At 47.4% G+C, this 26,964-nt stretch overlaps 1 protein-coding gene across 4 annotated transcripts in view; it reads right to left on the bottom strand.

Moving 5' to 3' along the window:
• Positions 1 to 730: 730 nt before the first annotated feature.
• The window catches only part of LOC115195408 (RAB11-binding protein RELCH homolog), a 55,470-nt gene continuing 29,236 nt past the window's right edge, over positions 731 to 26,964 (bottom strand). For 2 of the 4 annotated variants that reach the window (XM_029755236.1, XM_029755234.1), the window contains exons 10-21: positions 24,860 to 24,983; positions 24,705 to 24,753; positions 24,344 to 24,423; positions 23,341 to 23,447; positions 18,994 to 19,093; positions 17,306 to 17,388; positions 16,132 to 16,195; positions 12,608 to 12,746; positions 12,398 to 12,514; positions 10,592 to 10,680; positions 10,338 to 10,408; positions 731 to 1,974 (exon numbers count right to left, since the gene is read on the bottom strand). In XM_029755236.1, the coding sequence (XP_029611096.1) occupies positions 1,854 to 1,974; positions 10,338 to 10,408; positions 10,592 to 10,680; positions 12,398 to 12,514; positions 12,608 to 12,746; positions 16,132 to 16,195; positions 17,306 to 17,388; positions 18,994 to 19,093; positions 23,341 to 23,447; positions 24,344 to 24,423; positions 24,705 to 24,753; positions 24,860 to 24,983 (1,144 nt within the window). In that variant the 3' untranslated portion in view covers positions 731 to 1,853. The remainder of the gene's footprint in view (positions 1,975 to 10,337; positions 10,409 to 10,591; positions 10,681 to 12,397; positions 12,515 to 12,607; positions 12,747 to 16,131; positions 16,196 to 17,305; positions 17,389 to 18,993; positions 19,094 to 23,340; positions 23,448 to 24,343; positions 24,424 to 24,704; positions 24,754 to 24,859; positions 24,984 to 26,964) is intronic. The other 2 variants (XM_029755237.1, XM_029755238.1) reach the window with 1 other exon arrangement.

The following is a 26,964-nucleotide window of genomic DNA, read 5'->3' as shown; positions in this document are numbered from 1 at the left end:
ATGTGACTGTGTGTTTTCGGCCATAGAAGTGACCACAGTGCTGGACTCGGCTCAAAGGGTTCCTTATTCTGTTTGCAGGTGTCACTGGCAAACGCGTGCACAAACTAACCTGCTGCGTGCTTTGGAAACAGACATGATCTTCTGACTCGCCACACAAACACGCTGTAGTCAGTGAAATTAAAACACAGGACCCAAGTCATCATTCACCAAAGTTAGGCTTAAAGCCTCCTCTGACACACTGCAAACACAGCTAAGCTCTCATGCAATCAGCCACACTCTCTCTGGCGCCCACACAGACACAAACAAATACCAGCATGCTCCCACTATGTTCCATTCCTACCCACACGGTACACTGTTCTCAACTACATCAATTATTTGTCCACCTGGTGAGTTATCAGAAACAAGTTAAATATTAGAGGGAATATGCTAATACTGTTCTGTATGAGGGGTGGGGACACGGTGATACATTGACAGGAGAGCACATGGCTTCACACTGTATACTGGTGCAAGGACTCTGTAAATGGTTTCAGAGTCTGTCCCAGCTAGTGAACTTTGGAATCCTGGACAGACAAAGGGACATAAAGCTCTTAGAAGTTGCGGCTGTGTGTGAAAGATGAGGGGGGATTCTGTGTATTTACCAAGGTTTATTACTCTGAACACCTGCTGAAACTTTGAGCTCTGTATTAAAAGGATGTTTTTACATGCATACATATACACACACACAATAATCAGCATAAGCAGGTGTACATGAGTACACAATTGTTTGTTTTGTGTTTTATTATTTCATGACACCAATTTCAAATGTACATAACAATATGGGTTCCGCCTTCTTCATTTCAGTGTATCATACACTTTACTTGTAGAGCATAACATGTAATTAAAATGATCCCAAAAAGAAAATAAACCAAACAGACACTTTAGAAGATAACCACCAGAGACACTGAAACCCGCAGAGGCAGAACGAGAGAGAAAGAGAGAGAAAGAGGCAGAACGGCAGAATGAGAGAACGAGACAGAGAGAGAGAACGAGACAGAGAGAGAGAACGAGACAGAGAGAGAGAACGAGACAGAGAGAGAGAGAGAGAGAGAGAGAGGGATTAAGGAAGACAATCAGTGTTCTTCTCTTTGGCTTCACATTTCCAACAGAAATACAACAAATCCAATGAAAGGTAGTGATGTGGATGTACATCATCTATAATAAGACTCTGAAATCAAAACAGAATAAAGAGAAAGTAATAAAAAAGTGAAGTGCAGATTTCTTTGGAGGAATTAAGTCTTAAATCATTTATAAAATATCAAAACAACGAGAGACGTGATGAAATAAAGGCAGACGATTTTGACTTCAAGTAGGCAATTCCCCAAAGCCATGAACAACATACAGACGTCAGTTCGTTAGCTACTCCTCTCCATGTTGACACAAAGGTTCCGGAACAATCACATTCTGACAAAGAACAGCACTAAAATTCTAACTGGACTGGAACGTTCAGAAAGCTTTTGGTGCCAACATGGCACCTGTAAAAATTCTAAAACAAACCCAGTTGGCCAAATCTTAGTGGCTGTATCTCAATAATATAATAATGAATTCCTCTCCTTGAGACGAGGAGAGGAAGCCACTTCAGACTATTGACATACAACCTGGACCTGATCAAATGTGTAAAAAAGGGCACCCTTCCTTCCTTTCCTCCTAGCGCTCAGTGCTGTCCCCTGTCCAGTTAGGGAGGAGTGAAGGATGCATTCAGGTGTTCGAGCAGAGACCCTGATCTGGCCCATCACTGGAGCCTGGGCTCCAGACAACGGAGGCTCATGGGATATGTAGTGCGCTTGCTGCTAGGCGGTTCGGCGGTGGAAGAAGGATCACTTCTTTCTCTGGAAAACGTTGGCCAGCATGGCACCGGACGTGGTCAGCTGACCCATCTTACTCAGGAACTTGGTCTTGGCGTCTTCCCCAACCAGACTGACAGCGATGGACACAGATCTACAGGAACAGAAACATACCCAGTTTGAACACACGTAAATATGTATTAGCGGTTAAACATAGCATCATCATTGGTCCACAGATATACAGATACAGTATATGGTTATATTGATGATACCATGTACACTGGGATAGAGATTATATTATATAGTGCACACTGGGATAGAGATTATATTATATAGTGCACACTGGGATAGAGATTATATTATATAGTGCACACTGGGATATAGATTATATTATATACTGCACACTGGTATATAGATTATATTATATACTGCACACTGGGATATAGATTATAAAGGCAGCAAAAAATAAAATGTCCCTCTTTCAGGACCCAGTCTTTCAAAGATAATTCGTAAAATCCAAATAACGTCACAGATCTTCATCGTAAAGGGTTTAAACACTGTTTCCCATGCTTGTTCAATGAACCATAAACAATTAAATGAACATGCACCTGTGGAACGGCCGTTAAGACACTAACAGCTTACAGATGGTAGGCAATTAAGGTCACAGTTATGAAAACTTAGGACACTAAAGAGGCCTTTCTACTGACTCTGAAAAACACCAAAAGAAAGATGACCAGGGTCCCTGCTCATCTGCGTGAACGTGCCTTAGGCATGCTACAAGGAGGCATGAGGACTGCAGATGTGGCCAGGGCAATAAATTGCGATGTCCATACTGTGAGACGCCTAAGACAGCACTATAGGGAGACAGCTGATCGTCCTCGCAGTGGCAGACCACGTGTAACAACACCTGCACAGGATCGGTACATCAGAATGATGCACCTGTGGGACAGGTACAGGATGGCAACACCTGCCTGAGTTACACCAGGAATGCATGATCCCTTCATTAGTGCTCAGACTGTACGCAGTAGGCTGAGAGAGTCTGGACAGGGCTTGTAGGCCTGTTGTAAGGCACGTCCTCACCAGACATCACCGACAACAACGTTGCCTATGGGCACAAACCCACCGTCGCTGGACCAGACAGGACTGGCAAAAAGTGCTCTTCACTGAAGAGTCATGGTTTTGTCTCACCAGGGGTGATGGTCGGATTCGCGTTTATCATTGAAGGAATGAGCGTTACACCGAGACCCGTACTCTGGAGTGGAATCGATTTGGAGGTGGAGGGTCCGTCATGCTCTGGGATGGTGTGTCACAGCATCATCGGACTTAGCTTGTTGTCATTGCAGGCAATCTCAACGCTGTACGTTACAGGGAAGACATCCTCCTCCCTCATGTGGTACCCTTCCTGCAGGCTCATCCTAACATGACCCTCCAGCATGACAATGCCACCAGCCATACTGCTCATTCTTTGCGTGATTTCCTGCAAGACAGGAATGTCAGTGTTCTGCCATGGCCAGCAAAGAGCCCGGATCTCAATCCCACAGAACACGTCTGGGACCTGTTGGGTCGGAGGGTGAGGGCTAGGGCCATTCCCCCCAGAAATGTCCCGGGAACTTGCAGGTGCCTTGGTGGAAGAGTGGGGTAACATCTCACAACAAGAACTGGCAAATCTGGTGCAGTCCATGAGGATGAGATGCACTGCAGTACTTAATGCAGCTGGTGGCCACACCAGATACTGACTGTTACTTAGATTTTTACCCCCCCATCATGCCTACAAGCCCTCAGTCCAGCCTCTCTCAGCCTATTGTGGGCAGTCTGAGCACTGATGGAGGGATTGAGCGTTCCTAGTGTAACTCGGGCAGTTGTTGTTGCCATCCTGTCCCACAGGTGTGATGTTCAGATGTACCGATCCTGTGCAGGTGTTGTTACACGTGGTCTGCCCCCGGAGGACGATCAGCTGTCTCTCCTGTCTCCCTGTAGCGCTGTCTTAGGCGTCTCACAGTACGGACATTGCAATTTATTGCCCTGGCCACATCTGCAGTCCTCATGCCTCCTTGTAGCATGCCTAAAGCACGTTCACGCAGATGAGCAGGGACCCTGGGCATCTTTCTTTTGGTGTTTTTCAGAGTCAGTAGAAAGGCCTCTTTAGTGTTCTAAGTTTTCATAACTGTGACATTAATTGCCTACTGTCTGTAAGCTGTTAGTGTCTTAACGACCGTTCCACAGGTGCATGTTCATTAATTGTTTATGGTTCATTGAACAAGCATGGGAAACAGTGTTTAAACCCTTTACAATGAAGATCTGTAAAGTTGTTTGGTTTTTTACGAATTATCTTTGAAAGACAGGGTCCTGATAAAAGGGACGTTTTTGTTGAGTTTAGACTATATACTGCACAATGGGATAGATTATACACGGCGTACACCAAACATTAAGAACATCTTCCTAATATTGAGGACCCCCCCTCTTTTTTGCTCTCAGAACAGCCTCAATTCGTCGGGGCATGGACTCTACAAGATGTCGAAAGCGTTCCATAGGGATGCTGGCCCATGTTGACTCCAATGCTTCCCACAGATGTGTCAAGTTGGCTGGATGTCCTTTGGGTGGTGGACCATTCTTGATACACACGGGAAACTGTTGAGCTTAAAAATCCCAGCAGCGTAGCAGTTCTCTTGACTAGCCCATTCACCCTCTTAATGGCACTCATACACAATCCATGTCTCAAATGACTCAAGGCTTAAAAATCCATATTTAACCTGTCTCCTCCCCTTCATCTACACTGACTGAAGTGGATTTAACAATTGACATCAATAAGGGATCACAGCTTTCATCTGGATTCACCTGGTCAGTCTGTCATGGAAAGAGCAGGTGTTCCAAATGTTTTGTATGAGAAAGTTAGACGCACAAATATCCTACCACCAAGACATGCTAACCTCTCACCATTACAATAACAGGGGAGGTTAGCATTGTATATCACACCCCCAAGACATGCTAACCTCTCACCATTACAATAACAGGGGAGGTTAGCATTGTATATCACACCCCCAAGACATGCTAACCTCTCATCATCATAATAACAGGGGAGGTTAGCATTGTATATCACACCCCCAAGACATGCTAACCTCTCACCATTACAATAACAGGGGAGGTTAGCATTGTATATCACACCCCCAAGACATGCTAACCTCTCACTATTACAATAACAGGGGAGTTTAGCATTGTATATCACACCCCTAAGACATGCTAACCTCTCACCATTACAATAACAGGGGAGGTTAGCATTGTATATCACACCCCTAAGACATGCTAACCTCTCACCATTACAATAACAGGGGAGGTCAGCATGTCTTGGGGGTATGATATTTGTGGGTCTAACTTTCTCACTCATTATTCACGATTCATTCAGGACTATCCGTAATCATGGTAGCATCCACATTAATGTAAAAGTGTTAAGAAACATATTTGATTCTTATTTACAATGAAAGTGACTCCAAAATGACAATACATTATTTACCATTCATTTCTATTGGGTGCAAAATCACCTGAAACGCAACCAAAACAAACAGCAAACATCCAACACGTTTGTAGAGATACAAGCTTGATGTAATCATTGCACTCTAGAAGGAATATGGAAACAAATACTTAACTTTTGCCTACTTTCATACACAAGTGAATTTGTCCCAATACTTTGGGACCCCTAAAATGGTGGGGACTATGTACAATAAGTGCTGTAATTTCTAAATGATTCACCCGATATGGATGAAAATACCCTCGAATTAAAGCTGCTAGTCTGCACTTCAACCTCATAGTCATTCTATCACTTCAGAGTACAGAGCCAAAACAATATATTTGGAGCAGACTGTAGCTTACAGTGTATAGCCTGTAGAATGGGAAATTATTATATAGCTTGTAAAAACCATTCAGTGTACCTATCATTCATCTAGAATGTTTTGTCTATAATCTCAATATTCTTTGTCTCCCTAAACATCCAATTCAGATCGGTGCTGCTGTTAACAGTCCGATTATAAAATTCTCATTTCTTTGCCTTGACCTTGTGTCCATATAGCTAGACTGGTAAAAGCAGTTGCTTAAGTGTTAACAGTAACACTTCCTTCTGTTGTCTACTGACTGACAGTTAAGAGAGTTCCTCTTTTTCCCCCCTCTATGCCTAACTGGGGTTGAACAACAGCAGATAGACACAGTAACAACATCACAACGACATATGGTCAATACTGAAATGAATGTTATGAAACACAGTAAAATGCTGGAGTTGAGCGGCTTAGAAGTAACATGCTTGTTGAGAGATGTGATAAAACAGGCCCATATCAGGGCTGGATCCTATCATCAGATATCACTGTTGTCTCTAACACAGCATTACAATGACAGAGATTCTAGTTATAACTGTTGTCTCCAACACTGCATTACAATGACAGAGATTCTAGTTATTACTGTTGTCTCTGACACAGCATTACAATGACAGAGATTCTAGTTATAACTGTTGTCTCTAACACAGCATTACAATGACAGAGATTCTAGTTATAACTGTTGTCTCCAACACTGCATTATGATGACAGAGATTCTAGTTATAACTGTTGTCTCTAACACTGCATTACAATGACAGAGATTCTAGTTATTACTGTTGTCTCTGACACAGCATTACAATGACAGAGATTCTAGTTATAACTGTTGTCTCTAACACAGCATTACAATGACAGAGATTCTAGTTATAACTGTTGTCTCCAACACTGCATTACGATGACAGAGATTCTAGTTATAACTGTTGTCTCTAACACTGCATTACAATGACAGAGATTCTAGTTATAACTGTTGTCTCCAACACTGCATTATGATGACAGAGATTCTAGTTATAACTGTTGTCTCTAACACTGCATTACAATGACAGAGATTCTAGTTATAACTGTTGTCTCTAACACTGCATTACAATGACAGAGATTCTAGTTATAACTGTTGTCTCCAACACTGCATTACGATGACAGAGATTCTAGTTATAACTGTTGTCTCTAACACTGCATTACGATGACAGAGATTCTAGTTATAACTGTTGTCTCTAACACTGCATTACAATGACAGAGATTCTAGTTATAACTGTTGTCTCTAACACTGCATTACAATGACAGAGATTCTAGTTATAACTGTTGTCTCTAACACTGCATTATGATGACAGAGATTCTAGTTATAACTGTTGTCTCTAACACTGCATTACAATGACAGAGATTCTAGTTATAACTGTTGTCTCTAACACTGCATTACAATGACAGAGATTCTAGTTATAACTGTTGTCTCTAACACTGCATTACAATGACAGAGATTCTAGTTATAACTGTTGTCTCTAACACTGCATTACAATGACAGAGATTCTAGTTATAACTGTTGTCTCTAACACTGCATTATGATGACAGAGATTCTAGTTATAACTGTTGTCTCTGACACTGCATTACAATGACAGAGATTCTAGTTATAACTGTTGTCTCTAACACTGCATTACAATGACAGAGATTCTAGTTATAACTGTTGTCTCTAACACTGCATTACAATGACAGAGATTCTAGTTATAACTGTTGTCTCTAACACAGCATTACAATGACAGAGATTCTAGTTATAACTGTTGTCTCTAACACTGCATTATGATGACAGAGATTCTAGTTATAACTGTTGTCTCTAACACTGCATTATGATGACAGAGATTCTAGTTATAACTGTTGTCTCTAACACTGCATTACAATGACAGAGATTCTAGTTATAACTGTTGTCTCTAACACAGCATTACAATGACAGAGATTCTAGTTATAACTGTTGTCTCTAACACTGCATTATGATGACAGAGATTCTAGTTATAACTGTTGTCTCTAACACTGCATTACAATGACAGAGATTCTAGTTATTACTGTTGTCTCTAACACTGCATTACAATGACAGAGATTCTAGTTATTACTGTTGTCTCTAACACTGCATTACAATGACAGAGATTCTAGTTATAACTGTTGTCTCTAACACTGCATTACAATGACAGAGATTCTAGTTATAACTGTTGTCTCTAACACTGCATTATGATGACAGAGATTCTAGTTATTACTGTTGTCTCTAACACTGCATTACAATGACAGAGATTCTAGTTATAACTGTTGTCTCTAACACTGCATTATGATGACAGAGATTCTAGTTATTACTGTTGTCTCTGACACTGCATTATGATGACAGAGATTCTAAAGTTATTACTGTTGTCTCTGACTCTGTGCATTATGATGACAGAGATTCTAAAGTTATTACTGTTGTCTCTAACACTGCATTATGACGACAGAGATTCTAAAGTTATTACTGTTGTCTCTGACACTGCATTATGATGACAGAGATTCTAGTTATTACTGTTGTCTCTAACACTGCATTATGACGACAGAGATTCTAGTTATTACTGTTGTCTCTGACACTGCATTATGATGACAGAGATTCTAGTTATTACTGTTGTCTCTGACACTGCATTATGACGACAGAGATTCTAGTTATTACTGTTGTCTCTGACACTGCATAATGATGACAGAGATTCTAAAGTTATTACTGTTGTCTCTGACACTGCATTATGATGACAGAGATTCTAGTTATTACTGTTGTCTCTGACACTGCATTATGATGACAGAGATTCTAAAGTTATTACTGTTGTCTCTGACACTGCATTATGATGACAGAGATTCTAAAGTTATTACTGTTGTCTTTAACACGGTGCATTACAATGACCGAGATTCTAAAGTTATTACTGTTGTCTCTGACACTGTGCATTATGATGACAGAGATTCTAAAGTTATAACTGTTGTCTCTGACACTGCATTATGATGAGAGATTCTAAAGTTATTACTGTTGTCTCTGACACTGCATTATGATGACAGAGATTCTAAAGTTATAACTGTTGTCTCTAACACTGCATTATGATGACAGAGATTATAGTTAACTGTTGTCTCTGACACTGCATTATGATGACAGAGATTCTAAAGTTATTACTGTTGTCTCTGACACTGTGCATTATGACATGATGATGACTGATTCTAAAAACATGATGACAGACATTTTAAAGTTATAATTGAACATGAAGAGAAAAACAGCCTAAAAACAACAAAAGGCAGAAAACTATTGTGTGTGTGTTGCTAGGTTACAGCCTCAGAGTTCAAATGTTGATGGCGCACGCACCCACATCCCTCCTCCTCTCACCCACACTACGGCTGGGTCCTAATGCTCTTTCCTGTACTCCTCCCTCACCCACACTACGGCTGGGTCCTAATGCTCTTTCCTGTACTCCTCCCTCACCCACACTACGGCTGGGTCCTAATGCTCTTTCCTGTACTCCTCCCTCACCCACACTACGGCTGGGTCCTAATGCTCTTTCCTGTACTCCTCCCTCACCCACACTACGGCTGGGTCCTAATGCTCTTTCCTGTACTCCACCTTACCCCCCCACACTACAGCTGGGTCCTAATGCTCTTTCCTGTACTCCACCCTACCCCCCCCACACTACAGCTGGGTCCTAATGCTCTTTCCTGTACTCCTCCCTAAACTCCTCTCACCCATACTAGGGCTGGGTCCCAATGCTCTTTCCTGTACTCCACCCTACCCCCCCCACACTACAGCTGGGTCCTAATGCTCTTTCCTGTACTCCACCCTACCCCCCCCCCCCACACTACAGCTGGGTCCCAATGCTCTTTCCTGTACTCCTCCCTCACCCACACTACGGCTGGGTCCTAATGCTCTTTCCTGTACTCCACCCTACCCCCCCCCCACACTACAGCTGGGTCCCAATGCTCTTTCCTGTACTCCTCCCTCACCCACACTACGGCTGGGTCCTAATGCTCTTTCCTGTACTCCTCCCTCACCCACACTACGGCTGGGTCCTAATGCTCTTTCCTGTACTCCTCCCTCACCCACACTACGGCTGGGTCCTAATGCTCTTTCCTGTACTCCTCCCTAAACTCCCCTCCTCCACACTACAGCTGGGTCCCAATGCTCTTTCCTGTACTCCACCCTAAACTCCCCTCCTCCACACTACAGCTGGGTCCCAATGCTCTTTCCTGTACTCCACCCTAAACTCCCCTCCTCTCACCCACACTACGGATGGGTCCCAATGCTCTTTGAAGGCTTTCTACCCTCCTCCCTCACCACTGATCTGTATCTAAAGCCACGGTTTCGCTAACCTGTTTTCTGAAGCCAGGCTTCCAGAGGGTCATGTGACCCGGCAAGTCCCGCGTAGCTCAGTTGGTAGAGCAAGGCGCTTGCAGCGCCAGGATGGTGGGTTTGATTCGCCAGGGGGGACCAGTACGGAAAACATATACAAATGTATGCACTCACTACAGTAAGTCGCTTTGGATAAGAGCCTCTGCTAAATGACCCCAAAAAATGTATAAAAAGACTCATGTTTGGGATCAAAACCAGCAGGCTAGGAAAGTGTGTGTGTGTTTTGAATGCTCTGACATAGCACACAGACACATGGGTGCTGTTTTAATGGTGCGTGTTAGTACTCACCCTACAGCCTGTCCGATCCCTCTGTTCTCTATCTTTGTTTCCCCCTCCTTGATCATGGAGCTCAGGATCACCTGCAACAAGACACACAGTGGAAAATATGCCTGGTGAGTCTCCCTCCTGGAGACAACATCACGCTGTGTGGTGAGTGGTCTGGGACAGGGAATCAGCTGGTCTTTAGCTGGCATGGGAAACAGGTCAGTTGATGTAGTTTGGAAGAGCTACTGTATGGTCAATGTGAGTGTGAGTGTGTGTACCTCGTGTTCAGGAGATAGCTGTTCCATGTCCGTCCTTAGACACCTCAGGCCAGGCAGGAAGTGATTCACCACAAGCTCCTCTGAGATGACTGGAACAAGAAGTCAAGGAGAGGACAACAAAACACTAACACAGTTGAACAAAACTTACCAGACATCTAAATACTAACACAGGGGTTTAACAACACATATTGGACAACCAAACACTAACAGAGTTTAAATAAATGCCTTCCCTGTAGCTCAGTTGGTAGAGCATGGTGTTTGCAACGCCAGGGTTGTGGGTTCGATTCCCACGGGGGGCCAGTATGGAAAAAAAATTAAATGTATGAAATGAAATGTATGAATTCACTACTGTAAGTCGCTCTGGATAAGAGCGTCTGCTAAATGACTAAAATGTAAATGTTTTACTGGACAACTGAAGACTAACAGAGTTTAACTACACTAATATTGGACAACCAGACACCAGAGTTTTACAAAACCTACTTGCCAACTGAACACTTACAGTACACAGAGTTTAACAACAGTGAACACTTGACAACCAAACACTAACACAAGTAGGTAAGATTAGTGAGGATGGTACATGACTACATTACCCAGAGGGCCACAGTACTTCCACTGGCTCGTCGCACACTGATGATGTCACAGCCCCAGGCTCTGATAGTGAGCAATCTGTTAGGGGTTTAGCCACTGTGACCAAAGCTACATGAGACCCCCAGTATAGCCTGCTATAATCACACAGTACCAAGCCTCAGCCAGCTGGGTGGGTGGTGGGTATGTGATGGGTGGGTGGGTGGTGGTGGTGGATGTGGGTGTATGAAGGTCACCAGGTGGTGGGTGGGTATGTGGTGGTGGGTGGGTGTGGGTGTATGAAGGTCACCAGGTGGTGGGTATGTGGTGGGTGGGTGGGTGTATGAAGGTCACCAAAGAGGAGGTTAGGGAGGTCTCTGAGCTGTGAAATATGCCCGTGTGGAACCACACCATTTTGGGAACACATTCAGGGAAGGACGTGCATGCATGCCCACGTACTGAGCCCTATGCTGGGAACTCTGACCAAAGGCTTGGAGGCAGCTCTCCCTCTCTCATTTTCTCTCCTGGCTTCTCCCTCTCTCTAAGGCGGGCTGTGGTCTCTTTCTCTCTCCCTCGCGCTCCTTCTCTCTGTGGGCTGTAGTCTGTCTCTAACTCCCTCCCTCTGCTCAGTCAACCCTGTAATCAGCCTACAGTGCCAAAATGGAGAGTTTATTTTCCTTTTTCCACTCACCAACGGGATAGGCAACCACACACACACACACACACACACACACACACACACAAACAAAGATCAAAGCTGATGCCAAAGACCTTTTAGTATAGATAAAATGATTGACATCAACTAAAAAAGTTTGAAGGCAGACAAACATACAGCTATAATAGAAAATTAATTCAGTATATATATATATATATATATATATATATCTCTAACAAAACAGGGCAAGTTAAGCCCAGAACCACAAATAGTGAACTTTTAACCCCCTGTCCCATAGGACCCACTGACTACAGCAACCTAGTCTGACTACAGCAACCTAGTCTGACTACAGCAACCTAGTCTGACTACAGCAACCTAGTCTGACTACAGCAACCTAGTCTTGACCTAGGTCGTGTTATTCTGAAGACAGAATCTGAGACACTGCTCTAAAAAAGTTACATTAAAAGTTACTCAACTTGGTACATGTAGCTGTTTGCCTCAACGATGAATAAAGGGTGAGCTAAGTTTTGAACACACCGTAGCAGGACACACACACACACGTTGGTGGTACAGAAGGTGAAGGACACAGCAGCATGAGAGAGCGCTGTAGGCCTCAAACAGCTGAGTAGCGATGTCTATCCTCTTCCTCTCTGTAGCCTGGGCGTTGTTATCCAACGCCAGCTTGTGGAGGTGGGGGAGCACAACTGAAAGATGAAAAACACACTATTACTCTCTGTGTGTGTGTATGAGCCCCTTTTTTTGTGTGTGCCTTTGCATTAGCGTGCGACAGTACTGACACTCGTCTCTGAAGCGTGGCTCAGTGTTGGGTCCGACCCGGCCAAAGGTCCTGATGATCTCCATGTGTAGAGAGTGTTGGTCCTGGTACTGTGGGTCCTCCAGGAACGACACTAGCTGCATCTTCACACGCTCCAACAGCTGGGACATACACACACACCCAAAGTCATATATATATATATATATATATATACATACATACACACACACACACACACATTACATTACATTACATACACACACTAGAAGTCGGAAGTTTACATACACTTAGGTTGGAGTCATTAAAACTCGTTTTTCAACCACTCCACAAATTTCTTGTTAAACTATAGTTTTGGCAAGTCGGTTAGGACATCTACTTTGTGCATGACACAATTCATTTTTCAAACAATTGTTTACAGACAGATTATTTCACTTAGAATTAACTATATCACAATTCCAGTGGGTCAGAAGTTTACATACACTAACTTGACTGTGCCTTTAAACAACTTTGAAAATTCAAGAAAATGATGTCATGGCTTTAGAAGCTTCTGACAGGCTAATTGACATCATTTGAGTCAACTGGAGGTGTACCTGTGGATGCATTTCAAGGACTACCTTCAAACTCAGTGCATCTTTGCTTGACATAATGGGAAAATCAAAAGAAATCAGCCAAGACCTCAGGAAAAAAAAGAATTGTAGACCTCCACAAGTCTGGTTCATCCTTGGAAGCCATTTCCAAATGCCTGAAGGTACCACGTTCATCTGTACAAACAATAGTATGCAAGTATAAACACCATGGGGCCACGCAGCCACCTTACCGCTCAGGAAGGAGACGCGTTCTGTCTCCTAGAGATGAACGTACATTGGTGCGAAAAGTGCAAATCAATCCCAAAACAGCAGCAAAGGACCTTGTGAAGATGCTGGAGGAAACAGGTACTTTTTTAGTCTCTATATCCACAGTAAAACGAGTCCTATAACGACGTATCCTGAAAGGCCGCTCAGCAAGGAAGAAGCCACTGCTCCAAAACAGCCATAAAAATGCCAGAGTACGGTTTGCAACTACACATGGGAACAAAGATCGTACTTTTTGGAGAAATGTCCTCTGGTCTGATGAAACAAAAATAGAACTGTTTGGCCATAATGACCATCGTTATGTTTGGAGGAAAAAGGGAAATGCTTGCAAGCCGAAGAACACCATCCCAACCGTGAAGCACGGGGGTGGCAGCATCATGTTGTGGGGGTTCTTTGCTGCAGCAGGGACTGGTGCACTTCACAAAATAGATGTCATCATGAGGCAGGAAAATTATGTGTATACATTGAAGCAACATCTCAAGACATCAGTCAGGAAGTTAAAGCTTGGTCGCAAATGGGTCTTCCAAATAGACAATGACCCCAAGCATACTTCCAAAGTTGTGGCAAAATGGCTTAAGGAAAACAAAGTCAAGGTATTGGAGTGGCCATCTCAAAGCCCTGACCTCAATCCTATTGAATATTTGTGGGCAGAACTGAAAAAGCGTGTACGAGCAAGGAGGCCTACAAAACCTGACTCAGTTACACCAGCTCTGTTAGGAGGAACGGGCCAAAATTCACCCAACTTATTGAGGGAAGCTTGTGGAAGGCTACCTGAAACATTTGACCCAAGTTAAACAATTTAAAGGCAATGCTACCAAATACTAATTGCATGTATAGTCGTGGCCAAAAGTTTTGAGAATGACACAAATATTAATCTTCACAAAGTCTGCTGCTTCAATGTCTTTAGATATTTTTGTCAGATGTTACTATGGAATACTGAAGTATAATTACAAAAATGTCATAAGTGTCAAAGGCTTTTATTGACAATTACATGTAGTTGATGCAAAGAGTCAATATTTGCAGTGTTGACCCTTCTTTTTCAAGACCTCTGCAATCCGCCCTGGCATGCTGTCAATTAACTTCTGGGACACATCCTGACTGATGGCAGCCCATTCTTGCATAATCAATGCTTGGAGTTTGTCAGAATTTGTGGGGTTTTGTTTGTCCACCCGCCTCTTAAGGATTGACCACAAGTTCTCAATGGGATTAAGGTCTGGGGAGTTTCCTGGCCATGGACCCAAAATATCAATGTTGTGTTCCCCGAGCCACTTAGTTATCACTTTTGCCTTATGGCAAGGTGCTCCATCATGCTGGAAAAGGTATAGTTCATCACCAAACTGTTCCTGGATGGTTGGGAGAAGTTGCTCTCAGAGAATGTGTTGGTACCATTCTTTATTCATGGATGTGTTCTTAGGCAAAATTGTGAATGAGCCCACTCCCTTGGCTGAGAAGCAACCCCACACATGAATGGTCTCAGGATGCTTTACTGTTGGCATGACACAGGACTGATGGTAGCGCTCACCTTGTCTTCTCCGGACAAGCTTTTTTCCGGATGCCCCAAACAATCGGAAAGGGGATTCAGAGAAAATGACTTTACCCCAGTCCTCAGCAGTCCAATCCCTGTACCTTTTGCAGAATATCAGTCTGTCCTTGATGTTTTTCCTGGAGAGAAGTGGCTTCTTTGCTGCCCTTCTTGACACCAGGCCATCCTCCAAAAGCCTTCGCCTCACTGTGCATGCAGATGCGCTCACACCTGCCTGCTGCCATTCTTGAGCAAGCTCTGTACTGGTGGTGCCCCGATCCCGCAGCTGAATCAACTTTAGGAGACGGTCCTGGAGCTTGCTGGACTTTCTTGGGCTCCCTGAAGCCTTCTTCACAACAATTGAACCGCTCTCCTTGAAGTTCTTGATGATCCGATAAATGGTTGATTTAGGTGCAATCTTACTGGCAGCAATATCCTTGCCTGTGAAGCCCTTTTTGTGCAAAGCGATGATGACGGCACGTATTTCCTTGCAGGTAAACATGGTTGACAGAGGAAGAACAATGATTCCAAGCACCACCCTCCTTTTGAAGCTTCCAGTCTGTTATTCAAACTCAATCTGCATGACAGAGTGATCTCCAGCCTTGTCCTCATCAACACTCACACCTGTGTTAACGAGAGAATCACTGACATGATGTCAACTGGTCCTTTTGTGGCAGGGCTGAAATGCAGTGGAAATGTTTTTGGGGGATTCAATTCATTTGCATGGCAAAGAGGGACTTTGCAATTAATCTGATCACTCTTCATAACATTCTGGAGTATATGCAAATTGCCATCATACAAACTGAGGCAGCAGACTTTGTGAAAATTAATATTTGTGTCATTCTCAAAACCTTTGGACACAACTGTATGTTAACTTCTGACCCACTGGGAATGTGATGAAAGAAATAAAAGCAGAAATAAAATCACTCTCTCTACTATTATTCTGACGTTTCACATTCTTAAAATAAAGTGGTGTCAGGAATTGTGAAAAACTGAGTTTAAATAGATTTGGCTAAGGTGTATGTAAACTTCCGACTTCAACTGTATATACACACACACACACACACACACACACACACACACACACCTGTTCTCAAACATACAACCCAGACGTGTTCATGCATGTGTGTAGTATGTACATGTATATCTGTTTGTAAATATTGATGTTGGTACCTCTTTGTGTGTGACCGTCTCCATGATGGTACCAAAGGCAGGGATAGTAGATATCCTAACTGAACTATAAACCAGACAGGAGTTACAATAGAGCCAGGTCTCTGCTTTATAAACACTACAAGGTGCAGCTCTGACAATAACAATATAAAACTGACCAACACCAACCAAGAGAGAGAGGAAGAGAGGGAGAAAGAGGTTACGAGGGAGAGGGGAAGGAAGAGAGGAAGGAAGAGGTTACGAGGGAGAGAGGAAGGAAGAGGTTACGAGGGAGAGAGGAAGAGGGGAGGTTAGGAGGGAGAGAGAGGTGAAGACAATCAGGACCTGAGGGTTGGAGGCTGGGGGGGGGTCTGCTAAAAAGTGGGTGAGGAGGAGGAGGAAAGGGGGTAAGACATTACAGCTGAGCATGCTGGGATGCCTCGAAATGAAGCCAATCAGAGAGCGAGTCGAGTTAGTGTTGCAGACTGATGATGCGATTAACATGATTGGGTAGTTACTGGACGGTTATGCCAGAAAGGACAAAATCACCAATATCTTCAGTACATTAGATATTTGGTATTAATTGTCTATAGTTAAGGTTTGGGTTTATGAAATGGTTTAGGTTAGAGGTAAGAATTTGGGTTAGTGTTTAAAATCACATTTTATATTTAGAACGCATCCTATTTCCGTCCTTTCAAGCGCGGTTATATAGTGACGACCGGGTTGTGGGTTAGTGACGCAGGCTGGTGACCCAATAATAACTTGTGATGGGTAATGTCGCACACTGATGATGCGTGGTGTTAGTGACAGTCAACATTAACGTCACAGAACCGATCGACCGCACCTCAACCTCTACAGGAAGAAATCCCAAAGAATAGTTTTTTTTTTTTTTACCCAGAGTCAGACAGACTTGAAACCATCAGAGAGCAAAGAAAATATACATTTTTAGAGAGAGCACCAACTTTGTATTGGATTCATGCTGTAATGCCTCAGTGTCTCTATCCCGGAGGTTGAGACACAATTTAGTTCACGTTATTTACCTTTGAGTCGTATTTATTTCGCATTCTGAGCACTTTGATTGTCTGCCCCAATCAAATCAACTATTAAACAAATCAAAATCTCCCGATGATGTGGGGTTCTTCCTGCGAGGTGGAGGTAGGGTCGAGGTGGCCAGAAGAGGCAGCAGGGGGACACTTACATTTCAGGGTCGCTGGAGAGAGTGATGAGAGCGGGCACCACCCTCTGAGCCACCAGCGTCTCATTCACCCCCTTCACCAGCAGCTGATTGGACAACACAGCCGAAAGGTCACAGTGATGTCACAGCCCAGGGGCGGGGCATGGACAGAGCCAGCAGTGTCATGGCAACACGCCGAGAGAGGGAGGGGAAAAAGAAAAACAGAAAGAAAGTGATAAACAACAACAAGAAGTAGCAGCATGGTAGGCACACACACAAACACTATGAGACGGTGGGCGTCTACACCACCTAGACGGTGGGAGGGGGGCGTCTACACCACCTAGACGGTGGGAGGGGGGCGTCTACACCACCTAGACGGTGGGAGGGGGGCGTCTACACCACCTAGACGGTGGGAGGGGGGCGTCTACACCACCTAGACGGTGGGAGGGGCGCGTCTATACCACTATGACAGTGAAGGGGGGCGTTTATACCACTATGACGGTGGGAGGGGGGCGTCTACACCACCTAGACGGTGGGAGGGGGGCGTCTACACCACCTAGACGGTGGGAGGGGGGCGTCTACACCACCTAGACGGTGGGAGGGGGGCGTCTACACCACCTAGACGGTGGGAGGGGGGCGTCTACACCACCTAGACGGTGGGAGGGGGGGCGTCTACACCACCTAGACGGTGGGAGGGGGGCGTCTACACCACCTAGACGGTGGGAGGGGGGCGTCTACACCACCTAGACGGTGGGAGGGGGGCGTCTACACCACCTAGACGGTGGGAGGGGGGCGTCTACACCACTATGACAGTGAAGGGTGGCGTCTACACCACTATGACGGTGAAGGGTGGCGTCTACACCACTATGACAGAGAAGGGTGGCGTCTATACCACTATGACAGTGAAGGGTGGCGTCTATACCACTTAGACAGTAAAGGGGGGCGTCTATACCACTATGACAGTGAAGGGGGGCGTCTATACCACTATGACAGTGAAGGGGGGCGTCTATACCACTATGACAGTGAAGGGGGGCGTCTATACCACTATGACAGTGAAGGGGGGCGTCTATACCACTATGACAGTGAAGGGGGGCGTCTATACCACTATGACAGTGAAGGGGGGCGTCTATACCACTATGACAGTGAAGGGGGGCGTCTATACCACTTAGACAGTGAAGGGGGGCGTCTATACCACTTAGACAGTGAAGGGGGGCGTCTATACCACTTAGACAGAGAAGGGGGCGTCTATACCACTATGACAGTGAAGGGGGGCGTCTATACCACTATGACAGTGAAGGGGGGCGTCTATACCACTATGACAGTGAAGGGTGAGAGGGGTGTCTATACCACTATGACAGTGAAGGGGGAGAGGGAGAATGCTACATCTCTTCACCAAGAGTGTATTATATCTAGGTCTTATTCCATTTCGGTGCTAGGCTTTTCCCTAGCTCTTATGTGTTCACAAGGAAGTGGTTCTGGCTCTGGGAAGGGTTTAGCGATTCAAATCTAAATCAGGCCATAGAGCGGACAGGCAATAACAAGCAGAGGCTGCTGCAGGGGAAAGACATATGGAGGCAAACCAGTATAGTTCTGTTTGCATATTACAACTGCAAACCCTTTAGAATCCATGGTCTGACATCGGCCACTAGAATATAAAGTTCTTTGTTCAGTGAGTTAACGTGTGTGTGGTGTGTTGCTGAAGGGTGTCGTACCTCAAACATGCATGCAGCAGTACAGCGGACCAGAGCCGAGGTATGGACCACCCCATACCACAGTACCCTCAGTAACAATTCATGGTACACTGGGTTAGCTCTGAGAGAGGGAGAGAGAGGAAAGAGGAGGAAGAGAGAGATGGAGAGAGGAGGGGAAAAGAGGGAGAAAGGAAAGAGGAGAAAGGATAGAGATGCGGGATAGAGAGAAAGGAGAGAGAGAGAGAGCGAGAGAAAGAGGGTGCAGACAGATATAGGGAAGGAGGGGATAGAGTGAGGGAGAGGTAGAAAGAGGGTGGAGACAGATATAGGGAAGGAGGGGATAGAGTGAGGGAGAGGTAGAAAGAGAGAGGGGAAGAAGATAAAAGACAGAGGGAGATCAAAGTAAATAACAATACATTGCTTATTGCACAGGTATTACCCATTATCTCTGACTATTGTCTGTCTGTGTGTGTGGGTCAGTGTCCATTGGTCAGTGTCCGTGGGTCAGTGTCCGTGGGTCCGTGTGCGTCTGTCAGTGTCCGTTGGTCCAGTGTCCGTTGGTCCGTGTGCGTCTGTCAGTGTCCGTGGGCCAGTGTCCGTGGGCATCTGTCAGTGTCCGTGTATGTGGGTCAGTGTCCGTGGGTCAGTGTCCGTGGGTCAGTGTCCGTGGGTCAGTGTCCGTGTCCGTCGGTCCGTGTGCGTCTGTCAGTGTCCGTGTCCGTCGGTCCGTGGGCGTCTGTCCGGGTCCGTGTCCGTCGGTCCGTGGGCGTCTGTCCGGGTCCGTGTCCGTCGGTCCGTGGGCGTCTGTCCGGGTCCGTGTCCGTCGGTCCGTGGGCGTCTGTCCGGGTCCGTGTCCGTCGGTCCGTGGGCGTCCGTCGGTCCGTGGGCGTCCGTCGGTCCGTGGGCGTCGGTCCGTGGGCGTCCGTCGGTCCGTGGGCGTCGGTCCGTGGGCGTCCGTCGGTCCGTGGGGCGTCGGTCCCGTGGGCGTCCGTCGGTCCGTGGGCGTCGTCCGTGGCGTCCGTGCGCGTCGGGCGTACGTCGGTCCGTGGGCGTCCGTCGGTCCGTGGGCGTCCGTCGGTCCGTGGGCGTCCGTCGGTCCGTGGGCGTCCGTCGGTGTCCGTCGGTCCGTGGGGCGTCCGTCGGTCCGTGGGCGTCCGTCGGTGTCCGTCGGTCCGTGGGCGTCCGTCGGTGTCCGTCGGTCCTGGGCGTCCGTCGGTGTCCGTCGGTCCGTGGGCGTCCGTCGGTGTCCGTCGGTCCGTGGGCGTCCGTCGGTGTCCGTCGGTCCGTGGGCGTCCGTCGGTGTCCGTCGGTCCGTGGGCGTCCGTCGGTGTCCGTCGGTCCGTGGGCGTCCGTCGGTGTCCGTCGGTCCGTGGGCGTCCGTCGGTGTCCGTCGGTCCGTGGGCGTCCGTCGGTCCGTGGGCGTCCGTCGGTCCGTGGGCGTCCGTCGGTGTCCGTCGGTCCGTGTCCGTCCGTCGGTGTCCGTCCGTCCGTGTCCGTCCGTCCGTGTCCTTCCGTCAGTGTCCGTCCGTCCGTGTCCGTCCGTCCGTGTCCTTCCGTCAGTGTCCGTCCGTCAGTGTCCGTCCGTCAGTGTCCGTCCGTCAGTGTCCGTCCGTCAGTGTCCGTCCGTCAGTGTCCGTCCGTCAGTGTCCGTCCGTCAGTGTCAGTCCGTCAGTGTCAGTCCGTCAGTGTCCGTCTGTCCGTCTGTCAGTGTCCGTCTGTCAGTGTCCGTCTGTCCGTCTGTCAGTGTCCGTCTGTCCGTCTGTCAGTGTCCGTCTGTCAGTGTCCGTCGGTCCGTGTCCGTCCGTCCGTGTCCGTCCGTCCGTGTCCGTCCGTCCGTGTCCGTCCGTCAGTGTCCGTCGGTCCGTGGGCGTCCGTCAGTGTCCGTCGGTCCGTGGGCGTCCGTCAGTGTCCGTCGGTCCGTGGGCGTCCGTCAGTGTCCGTCGGTCCGTGGGCGTCCGTCCGTCCGTGTCCGTCCGTGTCCGTCCGTCAGTGTCCGTCCGTCAGTGTCCGTCCGTCAGTGTCCGTCCGTCAGTGTCCGTCCGTCAGTGTCCGTCTGTCCGTCTGTCAGTCCGTCTGTCAGTGTCCGTCTGTCAGTCCGTCTGTCAGTGTCCGTCCGTCCGTGTCCGTCCGTCCGTGTCCTTCCGTCAGTGTCCGTCCGTCCGTGTCCGTCCGTCCGTGTCCGTCAGTGTCCTTCCGTCAGTGTCCGTCCGTCAGTGTCCGTCCGTCAGTGTCCGTCCGTCAGTGTCCGTCCGTCAGTGTCCGTCCGTCAGTGTCCGTCCGTCAGTGTCAGTCCGTCAGTGTCAGTCCGTCAGTGTCCGTCTGTCCGTCTGTCAGTGTCCGTCTGTCAGTGTCCGTCTGTCCGTCTGTCAGTGTCCGTCTGTCCGTCTGTCAGTGTCCGTCTGTCAGTGTCCGTCGGTCCGTGTCCGTCCGTCCGTGTCCGTCCGTGTCCGTCCGTCCGTGTCCGTCCGTCCGTGTCCGTCCGTCAGTGTCCGTCGGTCCGTGGGCGTCCGTCAGTGTCCGTCGGTCCGTGGGCGTCCGTCAGTGTCCGTCGGTCCGTGGGCGTCCGTCAGTGTCCGTCGGTCCGTGGGCGTCCGTCCGTCCGTGTCCGTCCGTGTCCGTCCGTCAGTGTCCGTCCGTCAGTGTCCGTCCGTCAGTGTCCGTCCGTCAGTGTCCGTCTGTCCGTCTGTCAGTCCGTCTGTCAGTGTCCGTCCGTCCGTGTCCGTCTGTCCGTGTCCGTCCGTCCGTGTCCGTCCGTCCGTCCGTGTCCGTCCGTCCGTGTCCGTCCGTCAGTGTCCGTCTGTCCGTCAGTGTCCGTCTGTCCGTCAGTGTCCGTCAGTGTCCGTCCGTCCGTCAGTGTCCGTCTGTCCGTCCGTCAGTGTCCGTCTGTCCGTCCGTCAGTGTCCGTCTGTCCGTCCGTCTGTCCGTCCGTCAGTGTCCGTCCGTCAGTGTCCGTCTGTCCGTCCGTCAGTGTCCGTCCGTCAGTGTCCGTCCGTCAGTGTCCGTCAGTGTCCGTCCGTCAGTGTCCGTCCGTCAGTGTCCGTCCGTCAGTGTCCGTCCGTCAGTGTCCGTCTGTCCGTCCGTCAGTGTCCGTCCGTCAGTGTCCGTCCGTCTGTCCGTCCGTCAGTGTCCGTCCGTCAGTGTCCGTCCGTCAGTGTCCGTCTGTCCGTCCGTCCGTGTCCGTCTGTCCGTGTCCGTCCGTCCGTGTCCGTCCGTCCGTGTCCGTCCGTCAGTGTCCGTCAGTGTCCGTCTGTCAGTGTCCGTCTGTCCGTCTGTCAGTGTCCGTCTGTCCGTCCGTCAGTGTCCGTCCGTCAGTGTCCGTCCGTCAGTGTCCGTCCGTCAGTGTCCGTCCGTCAGTGTCCGTCCGTCCGTGTCCGTCTGTCCGTGTCCGTCTGTCCGTGTCCGTCTGTCCGTGTCCGTCTGTCCGTGTCCGTCTGTCAGTGTCCGTCCGTCTGTCAGTGTCCGTCCGTCTGTCAGTGTCCGTCCGTCTGTCAGTGTCCGTCCGTCTGTCAGTGTCCGTCCGTCTGTCAGTGTCCGTCCGTCTGTCAGTGTCCGTCCGTCAGTGTCCGTCTGTCCGTCCGTCAGTGTCCGTCCGTCAGTGTCCGTCCGTCAGTGTCCGTCCGTCCGTGTCCGTCTGTCCGTGTCCGTCTGTCCGTGTCCGTCTGTCCGTGTCCGTCCGTCTGTCAGTGTCCGTCCGTCTGTCAGTGTCCGTCCGTCTGTCAGTGTCCGTCCGTCTGTCAGTGTCCGTCCGTCTGTCAGTGTCCGTCCGTCTGTCAGTGTCCGTCCGTCTGTCAGTGTCCGTCCGTCAGTGTCCGTCCGTCAGTGTCCGTCCGTCAGTGTCCGTCCGTCAGTGTCCGTCCGTCAGTGTCCGTCCGTCAGTGTCCGTCTGTCCGTCTGTCAGTGTCCGTCCGTCAGTGTCCGTCTGTCCGTCCGTCAGTGTCCGTCCGTCAGTGTCCGCCTGTCCGTCCGTCAGTGTCCGCCTGTCCGTCCGTCAGTGTCCGCCTGTCCTTCCGTCAGTGTCCGCCTGTCCGTCCGTCAGTGTCCGCCTGTCCGTCCGTCAGTGTCCGCCTGTCCGTCTGTCAGTGTCCGCCTGTCCGTCTGTCAGTGGGCGTCTGTCAGTGGGCGTCTGTCCGTCTGTGGGCGTCTGTCCGTCTGTCAGTGTCCGTGGGCGTCTGTCCGTCTGTCAGTGTCCGTGGGCGTCTGTCCGTCTGTCCGTGGGCGTCTGTCCGTGGGCGTCTGTCCGTGGGCGTCTGTCCGTGGGCGTCTGTCCGTCCCTGTCCGTCTGTCCGTGGGCGTCTGTCCGTGGGCGTCTGTCCGTGGGCGTCTGTCCGTGGGCGTCTGTCCGTCCGGGTCTGTCCGGGAGTGTATTACCCGAGCTCTATGAAGGAGGCTTTGAGGCTGTCCAGGGGGGCGTGGGAGAGAGACAGGGTCGTCATGACGTCCTCTAGAAAACCAACCAGCAGCTTACGATCCTCATCCTGGTGGAACACACGTCACACACACACACACACACACACACACACACACACAATGCTGAGTGTCAACAGTTGGGTTTTTTAGTAGTTTATTTCAACAAAATGTAACATTCATGAAAAGCACATGTTCAAATGAATAAACAAACACGTTTTCCAACATCACAAGGTTAAATCAGTATTGAAGATTTCATATTAAAATCAGCCAGGGGGAATGGAACTTGTTGTGTGCAACAGGGAGTGGCAATTGAACACAAGCTTCACATTCATTTTATTGTTCAAACATTTCTAGCCTGTCTAACAGTGTTGACTGGACTCACTCAGTTTTCCACCACAAAGCAGAACATAGCCAAAAAGGAGTAGACCCAGATCACCTTCTGTTACACTATGATTTGACTATTAGATGTTCAATGTCTCATTAGAATAAAAAAAAACTATATTAAAACGAGAATTCAGTTTACGCAACAAGGTTGACCTTAGAATGAGGGACAGGTAGAGGGACTTCCTTAAAATGAATGATTAATAACATGAAATAAATGAACAATCCTCTTCAGAAACCACTTGGTCAAAGCAACAAAATAACTAGGGCTTGACAACGATGGTGAAACATGGAGAGATGTTGTGGTTAAGTGGGCTCAAATCTTCCTAGAAGTAACAGAGGATTCACACAGGTGTCATAATGCACTGTTAGCATTTTAGCAAGTCTCCCTTCATATAGAAACATCTGATTCATTGCATTTTCCATGTGGTCTATATTAAAGAGCACGTACATTTAATATAACAGGCTTTTTTTTATAAATTCTATATTTGTCCACAATTTCTACCTAAAATATGAAAGTGGAACGACCAAGTTATTAGAAAGACGGATCACTGTCCCTATGCACAAAACCCCCCTTGTTTACCTGATTGTAGCACATCAGTACACCTGTAGCATAGACTGGAACTGTAGCCTTGGTCAGAACAGCATTCCCCGTTAAAGCATCTAGGAGAGAGAGAATACAAACACTGGAGAAAGAGAAAGACATACTACCATGTAACTTATTTCCACTTCAGTAAGTTTATGAAAGAGAATAGTTGGCATGCACACAAGACCAGACACAAACAAAAACACACGGCAGAGGCATCGGGATTACACGCTCGTTTAAACTTCTGAAATATTCAGAGGATGAGGAGAGGCAGGGAAACACCCAGTACTACTAATCCCAATAAAACAGATTGTTTACGAAAGGTGTGTGTGTGTGTGTGTGTGTGTCTTCCACTTACCAACATTCTCTTCAGAGAGCCGTAGGATATCCTGGAACTGTGGTTTTACCTGAAAGAGAGAGGACACCTCGCTATAGTCAGCACCAATGAAATGAATCGAAAAGTGCAGATTGTGTCCAGCACGAGGCTAACAGTAGACCAGTAGACATTCTTACCTTAGTGTTAGTGAAGATCTTGCCAAACGTGCGGCAGAGTCTCCAGAAGAAGCGTGAGAACTCATGGACACACGTAGTGGAGGTTACAGTAACACGGCCTACTATCTCTATCAGCTGGGGAAGACTGGAGAGAGGACGGGGGGGGGTCAGGATTATGTGTGCGTGCGAGCATACATGTGTGTATCTGTGTGTGTATCTGTGTGTGTGTGTGTGTGTGTGTGTATGTATATATATACACACTACATGACCAAAAGTATGTGGACACCTGCTCATCAAACATCTCATTCCAAAATCACGGGCATTAATATGGAGTTGGTCCCCCCTTTGCTGCTATAACAGCCTCCACTCTTTTGGGAAGGCTTTCCACTAGATGTTGGAACATTGCGTCCATTCAGCTACAAGAGCATCAGTGAGGTCGGGCACTGACGTTGGGTGATTAGACCTGGCTCACAGTCAACGTTTCAATTCATCCCAAAGGTGTTCGATGGGGTTGAGGTTAGGGCTCTGTGCAGGCCAGTCAAGTTCTTCCACACCAATCTAGACAAACCATTTTTGTATAAACCTTGCTTTGCGCATGGGGGCATTGTCATAGTGAAACAGGTAAGGGCCTTCCCCAAACTGTTGCCACAAAGTTGGAAGCACAGAATCATCTAGAATGTCATTGCATGCTGTAGCGTTAAGATTTCCCTTCACTGGAACTAAGGGGCCTAACCCGAACCATGAAAAACAACCCCGAACCATTTTTCCTCCTCCACCAAACTTTACAGTTGGCACTATGCATTGGGGCAGGTAGCATTCTCCTGGAATCCGCCAAACTCAGATTTGTCCGTCAGACTGCCAGATGGTGAAGCATGATTCATTACTCCAGAGAACGCGTTTCCACTGCTCCAGAGTCCAATGGCAGCGAGCTTTACACCACTCCAGTCGACGCTTGACATTGCGCATGGTGATCTTAGGCTTGTGTGTGGCTGCTTGGTCATGGAAACCTTTTAATGAAGCTCCCGATGAACAGTTATTGTGCTGACGTTGCTTCCAGAGGAAGTTTGGAACTGAGGACAGATGATATTTACAAACTATGTGGTTCAGCACTCGGCGGTCCCGTTCTGTGTGCTTGTGTGGCCTACCACTTTGTGGCTAAGCCATTGATGCTCCTAGATGTTTCCACTTCACAATAACTTACAGTTGACCGGGGAAGCTCTAGCAGGGCAGAAATTTGACAAACTGACTTGTGGGAAAGATGGCATCCTATGACGGTGTGACGTTGAAAGTCACTGAGGTCTTCAGTAAGGCCATTCTACTGCTAATGTTTGTCTATGGAGATTGCATGGTTGTGTGCTCGATTTTATACCTGTAAGCATCGGGTGTGGCTGAAATAGCCGAATCCACTCATTTGAAGGGGTTTTGAAAGGGTGTCCACATTATTGTGTGTGTGTGAGATAGATAGATAGATAGATAGATAGATAGATAGATAGATAGATAGATAGATAGATAGATAGATAGATAGATAGATAGATAGATAGATAGATAGATACACACACACACCGTAATTTCCGGAATATTAAGCGCACCTGAATATAAGCTGCACTCACTGAATTAAAAAAAAATATATTATTTTGAACATAAATAAGCCGCACATGTCTATAAGCCGCAGGTGCCTACCGGTACATTGAAACAAATGAACTTTACACAGGCTTTAACGAAACACGGCTTGTAACAAAAATAAATAGGCTTTAACGAAACAAGGCTTGTAACAAAAAATAAAAAATTAGCAGTAAGCTTTAGTTGTCTTTTCCTCACGCTGCTCTTATCATCGACTCATTAAGACCAAGCTCCCGTGCAGCAGCTCTATTTCCTTTTCCAACAGCCAGATCAATCGCCTTCAACTTGAAAGCTGCATCATATGCATTTCTCCGTGTCTTTGCCATGATGAGGGTGACAAAATGACTACCGTAATCAGAATGATGGGAAGTTTGAGAGCGCTCGATTTAATCTAAACAGTAAACAAAAAAGTTGTTGGACCTTAACCCGTTCGGCAATTTCATTGGTCTAATGAAAGCTTCATGCCGCCAAAAAACTGAGCACGTCACAGAATGTGTTTTTTTGAA

The sequence above is a fragment of the Salmo trutta genome, chromosome 6, assembly GCF_901001165.1.
Source record: "Salmo trutta chromosome 6, fSalTru1.1, whole genome shotgun sequence".
In the NCBI taxonomy this organism is placed as follows: Eukaryota; Metazoa; Chordata; class Actinopteri; order Salmoniformes; family Salmonidae; genus Salmo; species Salmo trutta.
This window is presented reverse-complemented; position numbering and strand designations above follow the sequence as displayed.